Raw genomic sequence first — 14155 nt, 5'->3', positions numbered from 1 at the left:
TGTGCTACAGTAATACTGCAGGAGGCAGATAGTGTGCATGCGCGTCACAGTGATATATGAGGGAGGGGAGAGAGAGGTGTGTGCTACAGTAATACTGCAGGAGGCAGATAGTGTGCATGCGCGTCACAGTGATATATGAGGGAGGGGAGAGAGAGGTGTGTGCTACAGTAATACTGCAGGAGGCAGATAGTGTGCATGCGCGTCACAGTGATACATGAGCAAGGGGACAGAGTTGTGTGTGTACTACAATAACACAGGAGCAGGGAGGCAGATAGCCGTGTGTTACCATGATACAGAAGCAAAGTGACTGCCATGTGTAGCAGAGATAAAGGTAAAGCGTGACCAATATCTGTGCATATATCACAGAGATACAGTAGGTAGCTAAAAACGCTTCCAATATTACCTGCACGTCCACTCCTGTAATGTCCTCCACTACTCTCTTCATTACAGCTCGGACATTGCGTGGCTCAATGGTTGTTACCCAGTCCCGAGTCTCAACACTTTTACGTAGCATCTGGGACACAACCAGACCTTGGCACTTGACATACTGATTGAGGAGAGTCTGAGCTGATGAGTGAGCGAAGGAGCAGAGCGTACTCACAGGGGTGACTAGGGAGTGATCCTGAGAATAGTCAAAAGAAAAAACAAATAAAAAATGCATTTTAAAAGCATTTGCTTTTTTTTAAAGTGTGATGTTTTGTAGTGTAGGGATATACCCCTTGAAAAACCTTGAATATATCATCTTCTTTACTGTGGCTAATTTAAAGGGACATTCTCTTGATTTAATTTGTTAAAGGAGCAGCAATGCACTACTGGTTTCTAACTGAACTTATGGGTAAGTCAATGACAAAATCGGTATATACACGTATATGCAGCCACCAAACAGCAGCTAGAACCTAGGTTCTTTGCTGCTCCTGAGCTTTCCTAGATAAATCTTTCAGCAAAAGATAACAAGAGAAGGAAGCAAATTCAATAAAATAAGTAAATTGGAAAGTTGTTTAAAATTGTATGTTCTGTCTAAATCATGAATGTCTTATTAGGACTTTACACATGAGCTATTACACTGATAAAATAATTGACTGACTATAGATCATGTATGATATACTCCAGCTGCATGGGAAAAAAGGACATACATAGTGCACTGCTACATCTTCAACAAAGGATACCAAGAGAATGCAAATTTGATGTTAATTGGAATGTGGCTTAAAATTCTATGCTCTATCTGAATTATTAAAATAAAAAAAATGCTTACCTGCTAAATTAATTTATTTTATGGTGATGAGAGTCTATGAGTCATTATTCCTGGCAACTAGGAGGAGGAAAAGGTTCCCAAAACTTCAAGCGCACTTAAACCCTCCCATCTCACTGGAAAGCCTGTCTCCAAGTAAGTCATGTAAATCAAACCTTTTAGCCAAGAAGCTAAAGTAATGGCTGTGGACTTTTGAGCTATTCTAGAATCAGAGAAATTCATAAACAAACAAGGTTTGTCTAAAATCCTTAGTTGCTTGCCAACAGAGTTTCAAGGCTCCATATTATAGAATAGCCTCTCTTTAGAATTCTTTGGATTAGGACAAAGAGACTACCAATTGAAGTTATCAGAAGAAAATTGAAAGAACCAAAATCTAACCTTTTAAAGAACTAGCAGGTAAACCTTTATCCAAGCCATCTTGAAGAAATAGATGAATTCTAAAAGAATGTCAGTTAAAATGTTCACACCAAGAGTGATAAATCTTTCTTGTTACTGGTTTACATGCCTCAATTAAGGTTTCAATTACAGAATCGGAAAAACCTCTCTGTCTTAAAATTAGGCGTTCAATCTCCAAGCCATCAAGATCCCAATGAAAGGACATTTTGACAGAAGGTAGTATCACAGTGGAAGAGACCATGGAAGACAAATGGACATTTGCACCAGATCCGCAAACCAAGTTCTGAGAGGTAAAGCTGGAAAAATTAGAATTACTGATGACAGCTCCTGCTTTATCCGAGCTATCATTCTGGCAGAAGAACAATTGGTGGAAAGATAAAAATTATCAAGAAGCTACTAGAGCATAAGCAAATGCCACCTGAGGATACCTGGACCTTGCAAAATATCTGTGAAGCTTGTTGTTCAAATGAGAAGCCATCAAGTCCATCTCTGAAAGACTCCACCATTTTACAATCTCATTGAAGACTTCCAGATGAAGAGGCCACTCCCTAGGATGAAGGAATTGTCGACTGAGATAATCAGCTTCCCAAATTGTTCACGCCTGGAATATGAACTGCAGAAATTATACAAAGATTGTTCTGCACAAGTCAAATTTCGGGAAACCTCCCTCATTACCAGGGAACTGAGAGCTCCCCCTTAATGATGGAAATAAGCCACTGCTGTGACATTGTGCAATTGAAAACACAGATAAGTCTCTTTTCAGGAGAGGCCAGCTATGAAGGGCCCTGTTGATTGTACAGAGATCCAGAATATTTATTGATACCCTCACCTCCTGAGGAAACCAAACTCCATGTTCTCTCCTGAGCCCTGGACTGCACCTCAACCCGAGAGGTTTGCATGTGTCAAATAATAGTCCAAGTTGGATGAATAAATAATGCCCCCAGAGAAATTAACTTGGTGATCTATCCACCAGGAAAGAGATATTGTTCTCCTGAGGCTCCTGACCTCTTCTGGATGTATCTTAATTTTAACCTTCTTACATTCAAAATTCATCATAATTATTTCAAGGACCAATACCGACTCCACATAACGCACAACTAGACTCATAAAAATTGAACGGATGACATTACTAAAGTGAGATACTCAACGGATGGAAATATACACCCACCGGATCATCTTACTACCAGAAAGAGATACCTTCAGCTGAACACCACAAACAAGGTACACTTAAACTAAAAAAAAAAAAAAAAAAAAAAAAAAAAAAAAGACTCAACCCATGCACAAATTGGGTTTTGGATTTCATCATCCATTTAGCAATGCTCAGATTTCATTTCTAAACACAAGAAAAACTAATTGATTAAGTCTATTTTACTAAAATGCATTGGTTTTAAAACCCCTGCATGCTTTCTTATCTGTTATCTACAATGCAGCCTGAAGTGCAAAATCTCACACCTCACTCTGGCCTGAATCCTATAGAGCAGGGCAATGTAACCAGCCCCCACTGCTAACATTCCTACAAATACTAGAAGCTATTTTAACCCCTTCACTACAGAGGGAATGACAACCTATATGCCCTCACATCTGCACTCCTTAAGACCCCAAAAAAGCGGTCGCGGCACTCAGTCCCTCACTAGTGGCTACCTTAAAATCACTCAGCATTTTCAAAGGGACCGACAGGGGCTGTCGTGGAGGAAAATCAAAATTTAAAGTTCTATATCCTGACACTATCACAGCTGCCCCACCACCCTGTCCACCCGCAAGCCCAACTGAAGTGATCCAACCTAAAAGCCACAAAAACCGCACTATCAAATCAAGAAAATCTTTGTGTGATCCCTATTAGAAGACACGTTGTCTCCAAAGTACAGAGCAAAAACTCAGAATCCCAAGACTGTCCTATCAGAGCAATCCTATGCAATGCCAGATCAATAAAGAACAAAACAGCTATTATTTCCGACCTTATTGAAACATGCGAATTAGCATGCATCACAGAATCATGGTTAGATGAAAATGCAGGGCCTATTCTAGAGGCAGCTATTCCAGACAATTACACAGTGTTCCACCGCCCGAGACAAGATCGCAAGGGAGGCGGAGTTATGATCTGTGCAAAATAATCCTTAAATCCCAGACCAATATCAGTCCACAAAACCCAATCTTTTGAATGTGTAGCTGCCAGCCTCTCAATAGAGAGAGGATTCCGAATACTGCTAATATACAGACCCCCAGGAGATGGGAAGAGATTTCTTCAGGAACTCCCAGACCTGCTGGCTTAATCCTTGAACACCCCAGATGGCTTATATTAGGAGACTTCAACACTTGGATTGACAACACCCTATCCCTGCTTGGGCAGGATCTCCTCAGGATGAGTACACTCCCACACTTGATCTAGTGTTTCAGTCTGGACTAGAAGTGTCACCAGTAACTGTAAACCCAGTTACCTGGTCAGACCACCACTCCATTCACTTCTCCATTGTATCACAATCAACCAGACACCAGCCTCAGAACCTGGTCAAACACCGCTCATTAAAAGGGGTGACACCACTGGATGTAGCATCACATATGGATCTAAGTGAACTAATGGGCACCTGCGAAGACCCAAGCTCCTTAGTCCGACTCTACAACAAAACCATGAGAGACACCCTAGAAAGCATTGCACAATCTCGCATACGCACTGTCCAAACCCACAACAATGCACCGTGGTTTAATAGCTCCATCAGAGAAATGAAAAGAACAGGACGTAAGCTCGAGAGAAAGTGGCGCAGAACACATGATCCAGAGGATAAAGCCGCTCTTACCAAACATCTAAATAAATATCAATCCAAGATAACTCAGAAAAAATCTTCATTTTTATCACGCGAAATTGCACTCTCCCACAATAGACCCAGGCAACTGTTTCGCACAGTAGAAAGGCTCTGAAAACCAGCATGCATGCTTAGCCCCACCAACTTTTCTCAGGATAAATGTGAAGCATTTGCGAACTTCTTCAGAGACAAGATTTTGCCCCAGTTTATGGTCCACTTTTACAAATGTGGATATAAAAGAAGTTAAAAGCACCATACAAAAGTTGCACCCTACTACGTGTGATTTAGACCCTGCTCCAACTCAGCTCATATCTGGATGCATTGAAACACTCGCCCCAGTCCTCACAAAAATAGTGCAGTGTTCACTAAAAACAGGAGACTTTCCAGATCCTCTAAAAGCTGTGGTAAAACCACTCCTAAAGAAACCTTTATTAGACCCAGACTGCATGACTAATTACAGACCAGTATCCAACCTCCCATTTCTGGGGAAAATAATTGAAAAAGTAGTGGCAACTCAACTGGAAGCCCATCTATCACGCCTAAACATATTCGATCCTTTCCAGTCAGGCTTCAGATGCCACCACAGCACTGAAACAGCGCTAGTCTGAGTGCTAAATGATCTCCTCATGGCAAGAGACAAAGGTGATTACTCCATTCTAATCCTCCTGGATCTCTCAACTGCATTTGACACCATTGACCATAGGATTCTAATAGAGCGATTGCAGTACATCTGTGGTCTAGGAGGCACAGTCCTTAACTGGTTTAAATCCTTCCTCACTGGTAGATCACAGAGAGTAATATCAGGATCAAGCGCATCAGCACCAACAGAACTGGACTGCGGAGTTCCACAAGGATCTATCCTGTCTCCCATGCTATTCGCAATTTACTTACTACCACTGAGGGACATCATTAACCGACATGGCCTAAGGTATCATTGTTACGCTGATGACACACAACTCTACTTCTCCTTTGCTCCAGATACTACAGACCCAGCATGCCGTATAAACAGTTGCTTAACAGACCTCATAGAATGGATGAATGCTAGCTGTCTCAAAGTGAACCCGGACAAAACAGAGTTACTCTTGGTGAGGGGACCCCGGGCATCAAAAATATCCCACGATCACCTAACTGGCCTGGAGCTTGGAGGCTCTGAACTCGTTAGTTCAGCAAAGGTACGAAACCTCGGAGTGCCGATTGACGCTGGACAATCTTTTAAACAGCAGATTTCCTCCGTAATAAAATCTGCCTACTTTCATCTGAAAAACATAGCCAGGATACAACACTTAATTCCACCGGATGAAATGCCAACATTAATCCATGCATTTGTATCCTCTAGGCTAGATTACTGCAATGCACTTTACTTGGGCCTCCCAAAAAAAGAACTCCATCGCCTTCAGACAGTACAAAACGCAGCAGCAAGATTATTGACCAATCAAACTCGCTCCTGCCACATAACACCTGTTCTCCACTCCCTGGATTGGGTTCCAATTAAATGGCGAACATATTTTAAAATTGGCCTGCTGACCTTCAAAGCTTTAAACAACCAAGGCCCACAGTACCTGAAAGAGCTCCTGACACCCTACATCCCATCCCGTTCACTTAGGTCAGCCAACACATCCCTCCTCTCAGTGCCAAGAATAAGGGCAAACTCAGGCTCCAGAGCATTCTGCCACGCTGCCCCTACTTTCTGGAACTCTTTACCGTGCGCAATCAGAGAGGCTTTTAAAAAACATAATTTATGCTTACCTGATAAATTTATTTCTCTTGTAGTGTTATCCAGTCCACGGATCATCCATTACTTATGGGATATTAACTCCTCCCCAACAGGAAGTGCAAAAGGATTCACCCAGCAGAGCTGCTATATAGCTCCTCCCCTAACTGCCATTACCAGTCATTCGACCGAAAACATGTAGAGAAAGGAAAACCATAGGGTGCAGTGGTGACTGTAGTTTAATGGAAAAATTACCTGCCTTAAAGTGACAGGGCGGGCCGTGGACTGGATACACTACAAGAGAAATAAATTTATCAGGTAATCATAAATTATGTTTTCTCTTGTTAAGTGTATCCAGTCCACGGATCATCCATTACTTATGGGATACCAATACCAAAGCTAAAGTACACGGATGACGGGAGGGACAGGCAGGCTCTTTATACGGAAGGAACCACTGCCTGAAGAACCTTTCTCCCAAAAACAGCCTCCGAAGAAGCAAAAGTGTCAAATTTGTAAAATTTGGAAAAAGTATGAAGAGAAGACCAAGTTGCAGCCTTGCAAATCTGTTCAACAGAAGCCTCATTCTTAAAGGCCCAAGTGGAAGCCACAGCTCTAGTAGAATGTGCTGTAATTCTTTCAGGAGGCTGCTGTCCAGCAGTCTCATAGGCTAACCGTATTATGCTACGAAGCCAAAAGGAGAGAGAGGTAGCCGAAGCTTTTTGACCTCTCCTCTGACCAGAATAAACGACAAACAGGGAAGACGTTTGTCGAAAATCCTTAGTTGCCTGTAGATAAAATTTCAGGGCACGGACTACATCTAGATTGTGTAGCAGACGTTCCTTTTTCGAAGAAGGATTAGGACACAAAGATGGAACCACAATCTCTTGATTGATATTCCTGTTAGTGACCACCTTAGGTAGGAACCCAGGTTTAGTACGCAGAACTACCTTGTCTGAATGAAAAATCAGATAAGGAGAATCACAATGTAAGGCAGATAACTCAGAGACTCTTCGAGCCGAGGAAATCGCCATTAAAAACAGAACTTTCCAAGATAACAACTTGATATCAATGGAATGAAGGGGTTCAAACGGAACCCCCTGTAAAACATTAAGAACTAAGTTCAAACTCCATGGTGGAGCAACAGTTTTAAACACAGGCTTGATCCTAGCTAAAGCCTGACAAAAAGCTTGAACGTCCGGAACTTCTGACAGACGTTTGTGTAAAAGAATGGACAGAGCTGAAATCTGTCCCTTTAAGGAACTAGCGGATAAACCCTTTTCTAAACCTTCTTGTAGAAAAGACAATATCCTCGGAATCCTAACCTTACTCCATGAGTAACTCTTGGATTCGCACCAATATAAGTATTTGCGCCACATCTTATGGTAAATCTTTCTGGTAACAGGCTTCCTAGCCTGTATTAAGGTATCAATAACTGACTCAGAAAAACCACGTTTTGATAAAATCAAGCGTTCAATTTCCAAGCAGTCAGCTTCAGAGAAATTAGATTTTGATGTTTGAAGGAACCCTGGATCAGAAGGTCCTGTTTCAGAGGTAGCGACCAAGGTGGACAGGATGACATGTCCACTAGATCTGCATACCAAGTCCTGCGTGGCCATGCAGGTGCTATTAGAATCACTGATGCTCTCTCCTGTTTGATTCTGGCAATCAATCGAGGAAGCATCGGGAAGGGTGGAAACACATAAGCCATCCCGAAGGTCCAAGGTGCTGTCAAAGCATCTATCAGAACCGCTCCCGGATCTCTGGATCTGGACCCGTAACGAGGAAGCTTGGCGTTCTGTCGAGACGCCATGAGATCTATCTCTGGTTTGCCCCAACGTCGAAGTATTTGGGCAAAGACCTCCGGATGAAGTTCCCACTCCCCCGGATGAAAAGTCTGACGACTTAAGAAATCCGCCTCCCAGTTCTCCACTCCCGGGATGTGGATTGCTGACAGGTGGCAAGAGTGAGACTCTGCCCAGCGAATTATCTTTGATACTTCCATCATTGCTAGGGAGCTTCTTGTCCCTCCCTGATGGTTGATGTAAGCTACAGTCGTGATGTTGTCCGACTGAAACCTGATGAACCCCCGAGTTGTTAACTGGGGCCAAGCCAGAAGGGCATTGAGAACTGCTCTCAATTCCAGAATGTTTATTGGTAGGAGACTCTCCTCCTGATTCCATTGTCCCTGAGCCTTCAGAGAATTCCAGACAGCGCCCCAACCTAGTAGGCTGGCGTCTGTTGTTACAATTGTCCAGTCCGGCCTGCTGAATGGCATCACCCTGGACAGATGTGGCCGAGAAAGCCACCATAGAAGAGAATTTCTGGTCTCTTGATCCAGATTCAGAGTAGGGGACAAGTCTGAGTAATCCCCATTCCACTGACTTAGCATGCACAATTGCAGCGGTCTGAGATGTAGGCGTGCAAAGGGTACTATGTCCATTGCTGCTACCATTAAGCCGATCACCTCCATGCATTGAGCTACTGACGGGTGTTGAATGGAATGAAGGACACGGCATGCATTTTGAAGCTTTGTTAACCTGTCTTCTGTCAGGTAAATCTTCATTTCTACAGAATCTATAAGAGTCCCCAAGAAGGGAACTCTTGTGAGTGGAAAGAGAGAACTCCTTTTCGTTCACCTTCCATCCATGCGACCTTAGAAATGCCAGTACTAACTCTGTATGAGACTTGGCAGTTTGAAAGCTTGAAGCTTGTATCAGAATGTCGTCTAGGTACGGAGCTACCGCAATTCCTCGCGGTCTTAGTACCGCCAGAAGAGCACCCAGAACCTTTGTGAAGATTCTCGGAGCCGTAGCCAATCCGAATGGAAGAGCTACAAACTGGTAATGCCTGTCTAGAAAGGCAAACCTTAGATACCGGTAATGATCTTTGTGAATCGGTATGTGAAGGTAAGCATCCTTTAAATCCACTGTGGTCATGTACTGACCCTTTTGGATCATGGGTAAAATTGTCCGAATAGTTTCCATTTTGAACGATGGAACTCTTAGGAATTTGTTTAGGATCTTTAAATCCAAGATAGGCCTGAAAGTTCCCTCTTTTTTGGGAACCACAAACAGATTTGAGTAAAACCCTTGTCCTTGTTCCGACCGCAGAACCGGATGGATCACTCCCATTAATAAAAGATCTTGTACGCAGCGTAGAAACGCCTCTTCCTTTATTTGGTTTGTTGACAACCTTGACAGATGAAATCTCCCTCTTGGGGGAGAGAATTTGAAGTCTAGAAGGTATCCCTGAGATATGATCTCTAACGCCCAGGGATCCTGGACATCTCTTGCCCAAGCCTGGGCGAAGAGAGAAAGTCTGCCCCCCACTAGATCCGTTCCCGGATCTTGGGCCCTCGATTCATGCTGTCTTAGGGGCAGCAGCAGGTTTCCTGGCCTGCTTGCCCTTGTTCCAGGACTGGTTAGGTCTCCAGCCTTGTCTGTAGCGAGCAACAGCTCCTTCCTGTTTTGGTGCAGAGGAAGTTGATGCTGCTCCTGCTTTGAAATTACGAAAGGAACGAAAATTAGACTGTCTAGCCTTAGGTTTGGCTCTGTCTTGAGGCAGGGCATGGCCTTTACCTCCTGTAATGTCAGCGATAATTTCTTTCAACCCGGGCCCGAATAAGGTCTGCCCTTTGAAAGGTATATTAAGCAATTTAGATTTAGAAGTAACATCAGCTGACCAGGATTTTAGCCACAGTGCTCTGCGTGCCTGAATGGCGAATCCGGAATTCTTAGCCGTAAGTTTAGTTAAATTTACTACGGCATCTGAAATAAATGAGTTAGCTAACTTAAGGGCTTTAAGCTTGTGTGTAATCTCATCTAATGGAGCTGATTCAAGTGTCTCTTCCAGAGACTCAAACCAAAATGCTGCTGCAGCCGTGACAGGCGCAATGCATGCAAGAGGTTGCAATATAAAACCTTGTTGAACAAACATTTTCTTAAGGTAACCCTCTAACTTTTTATCCATTGGATCTGAAAAGGCACAGCTATCCTCCACCGGGATAGTGGTACGCTTAGCTAAAGTAGAAACTGCTCCCTCCACCTTAGGGACCGTTTGCCATAAGTCCCGTGTGGTGGCGTCTATTGGAAACATCTTTCTAAATATCGGAGGGGGTGAGAACGGCACACCGGGTCTATCCCACTCCTTAGTAACAATTTCAGTAAGTCTCTTAGGTATAGGAAAAACGTCAGTACTCGCCGGGTACCGCAAAATATTTATCCAACCTACACATTTTCTCTGGTATTGCAACTGTGTTACAATCATTCAGAGCCGCTAACACCTCCCCTAGTAATACACGGAGGTTTTCCAGCTTAAATTTAAAATTTGAAATATCTGAATCCAGTTTGTTTGGATCAGAACCGTCACCCGCAGAATGAAGCTCTCCGTCCTCATGTTCTGCAAATTGTGACGCAGTGTCTGACATGGCCCTAATATTATCAGCGCACTCTGTTCTCACCCCAGAGTGATCACGCTTACCTCTTAGTTCTGGTAATTTAGCCAAAACTTCAGTCATAACAGTAGCCATATCCTGTAATGTGATTTGTAATGGCCGCCCAGATGTACTCGGCGCTACAATATCACGCACCTCCCGAGCGGGAGATGCAGGTACTGACACGTGAGGCGAGTTAGTCGGCATAACTCTCCCCTCGTTGTTTGGTGAAATATGTTCAATTTGTACAGATTGACTTTTATTTAAAGTAGCATCAATGCAGTTAGTACATAAATTTCTATTGGGCTCCACTTTGGCTTTAGCACATATAGCACAGATATCTTCCTCTGAATCAGACATGTTTAACACACTAGCAAATAAACTAGCAACTTGGAAATACTTTTCAAGTAATTTACTATAATATGAAAACGTACTGTGCCTATAAGAAGCACAGAAAAAGTTATGACAGTTGAAAATTAATAAACTGAAAAGTTATAGCATCAAATCTTTGTAAAAAACACAATTTTAGCAAAGGATTGCTCCCATTAGCAAAGGATAACTAACCCTGATAGCAGAAAAAAAATACAGAAATAAACGTTTTTTTATCACAGTCAACTACAATCTCACAGCTCTGCTGTGAGTGATTACCTCCCTCAAAACAAGTTTTGAAGACCCCTGAGTTCTGTAGAGATGAACCGGATCATGCAGGGAAGACAATAAACTTCTGACTGAATTTTTTGATGCGTAGCAAAAGCACCTCTCCCCCTCACACATAACAGTGAGAGAGATCAGTAAACTGTCATAAATTAAATAAAACGACTGCCAAGTGGAAAAAAATAGTGCCCAAAACATTTTTTCACCCAGTACCTCAGAAAATTAAACGATTTTACATGCCAGCAAAAAACGTTTAACATTAATAAATTGAGTGTTATTAAAAAGCCTGTTGCTAGTCCCTGCAAATTAGGCTAAAGTTTTATGCATACAGTATAATTCCAGTGAAGTGCCATTCCCCAGAATACTGAAGTGTAAAATATACATACATGACAGCCTGATACCAGTTGCTGCTACTGCATTTAAGGCTGAGTTTACATTATATCGGTATGGCAGAATTTTCTCATCAATTCCATTGTCAGAAAATAATAAGCTGCTACATACCTCTTTGCAGATTAATCTGCCCGCTGTCCCCTGATCTGAAGTTTACCTCTCCTCAGATGGCCGAGAAACAGCAATATGATCTTAACTACTCCGGCTAAAATCATAGAAAAACTCAGGTAGATTCTTCTTCAAATTCTACCAGAGAAGGAATAACACACTCCGGTGCTATTATAAAATAACAAACTTTTGATTGAAGGTATGAAACTAAGTATAATCACCACAGTCCTCTCACACATCCTATCTATTCGTTGGGTGCAAGAGAATGACTGGTAATGGCAGTTAGGGGAGGAGCTATATAGCAGCTCTGCTGGGTGAATCCTCTTGCACTTCCTGTTGGGGAGGAGTTAATATCCCATAAGTAATGGATGATCCGTGGACTGGATACACTTAACAAGAGAAAAAAGCTAAAGACCCACCTCTTCCATCAGGCATTGAGTCCGCTTATCTGACCTTCAGAAACTCCTAACTTTTATGTCTTATGTTGGTACAGTATATTTGTAAAGTGCTTTGAGTCTCACAGGGAGAAAGCGCTATATAAATCGCAAATTTTTATTATATAAATTATTATTGTTCTGCAATCCAAAAGGATTCTCTGTAGGAGCCGAGTGTAATCCTTGCACCATTGCCAAAGCATATAAAGCTAAAAATCATGTATCATGTGAAACCGAAACAGAATTTCTACAGTGACTGGAAGAAACCTTCCACAGGGAGGCCTTGATTTGAAGCCTATTCTGTATCCCTGGGAGACTATGTTTAGAACCCATGGATCTAAAACAGACTGATACCAGGCCCCCTGAAAAAGGTGCTATCTGCCACATACCAAAAGATATGTATCGGGCTGTACTTTCAAGCTCATTTAGTAGGAGGATGAAGGCTTTTTTGACTGTTTGACCTTCTTCCAGTTAGAATTGGTCTTCCAGAAGAATCCTGCTTATGAAAAGGAGGGGGATTTTTGGTTCCTAGTTTGACGAGAGGAAAAAAAACTGCTAGTAGCCCTGTTCTTTCCTTTAGACTCATTGTCCTTTAGAAGAAAAGCTCCCTTTCCTCCAGTCACAGTAGAAATAATAGCATCAATAACAGGCCCAAAAAAAATCTTTCCCTGAAAAGGAAGAGTTAAAAGTCTAGACTTTGAAACCATGTCAACTAACCAAGATTTTAAACACAAGGCCATTCTGATAAAAATGGCTAACCACATATTTTTGGCATCAATCTTAAAAAAATTAACAACAGCTTCACAAATGAAAGTCTGCTGAAATTGTGAAAAATGCTCAGATAAGACAACAAAGAGTAGAAACTACTGCAAAACAATAGATGCTAATCGCTGGCCTAAAAAGAAAACCTGCTTGCTAAAAAGCCTTTCTATGAAAGAACTCTAATTTCCTATTCATAAGGTCCTTGAAAGTAACACTATCCTCTAAAGCAGGGGTGTCAAACTAATTTGAGTCACAGGCCATTTTCCATACAAGTACAACTCACATCATATCTTGTCATTGCTAAACAAAAGCAGTGGCATTTGCTATAACTGTATGCATTTCAAAAGATTGAGTTCTCCAAATCCTAATTAACTAACTCTGGCTTGATGAAACGTGCTCTAATGCTTTTAAGAAGGTGACACACACGCTCCATCGGGTTGCTCTCCCACAGAGTCTGTGTTATTTTTTTTCTCTAGCAGCCCTGTTCCGGGTGCACTCACAGTTTAGCATACGCATGCGCATAGTATAACATTTCATCTGCATTATAAATAGTGGATCACAATGGTGTCAGCATAGCGACCCACTGTTTATATAGTAATAGACATGTACCTTTTGTATAGAATATATATTTATCAAATATTAAGTATGTGATTTTAGTTAAAGAGAAAATTTTGGAAAGGAATGGACAGAAATGATGCGTGAAATCAGTGCTGCCATAGTAATGAACACGTGTGTCAAATAAATCATTATGCACTTATCTGTTTGTCTTTTTCTTTTTAATAACAATGTTACTTGTTAAAGACTGAGGGGTTTTAACGTATGTGCATCCCTAACAGTAAGCGCACTCGCTGTTTAAGTAATAAGCATATTATAAATATTTGTCATGGAGGTGGGCCGCACAAAATTAGGTCGAGGGCCGCATGAGGCCCGTGGGCCACCAGTTTGACACCCAAGCTCTAAAGGAATAGTAGTGTGTTTAGCCAAAGCAGAAATAGCACCATCCACCTTTGGAATAGTTTCCAAAAGTTCTATGCTAGAAGCAGGTATAGGAAACATCCTTTTAAATTGTAAAGCTGGATTAAAAGGAATAGCAGTTTTAGACCACTCTTTAGATTATATTTCAGAAATAGCTTCAGGAACTGGAAAAACCTACGGAGCTTAAAGGGACACTGAACCAAAATTGTTTATTTCGTGATTCAGATAGAGCATGCAATTTTAAGC

The 14155-nt window shown here is 41.9% G+C and overlaps 1 protein-coding gene across 1 annotated transcript in view; it reads right to left on the bottom strand.

The window, feature by feature from the left end:
* VPS51 (VPS51 subunit of GARP complex) overlaps positions 1 to 14155 on the bottom strand; it is a gene marked incomplete at its 3' end in the record, with an annotated part of 96150 nt that overhangs the window by 29267 nt on the left and 52728 nt on the right. The window contains 1 exon segment of the mRNA XM_053696680.1: positions 404 to 622. Within this exon segment, the coding sequence (XP_053552655.1) occupies positions 404 to 622 (219 nt within the window).

This window comes from Bombina bombina, unplaced genomic scaffold (genome assembly GCF_027579735.1).
Source record: "Bombina bombina isolate aBomBom1 unplaced genomic scaffold, aBomBom1.pri scaffold_754, whole genome shotgun sequence".
NCBI lineage: Eukaryota > Metazoa > Chordata > Amphibia > Anura > Bombinatoridae > Bombina > Bombina bombina.
This window is presented reverse-complemented; position numbering and strand designations above follow the sequence as displayed.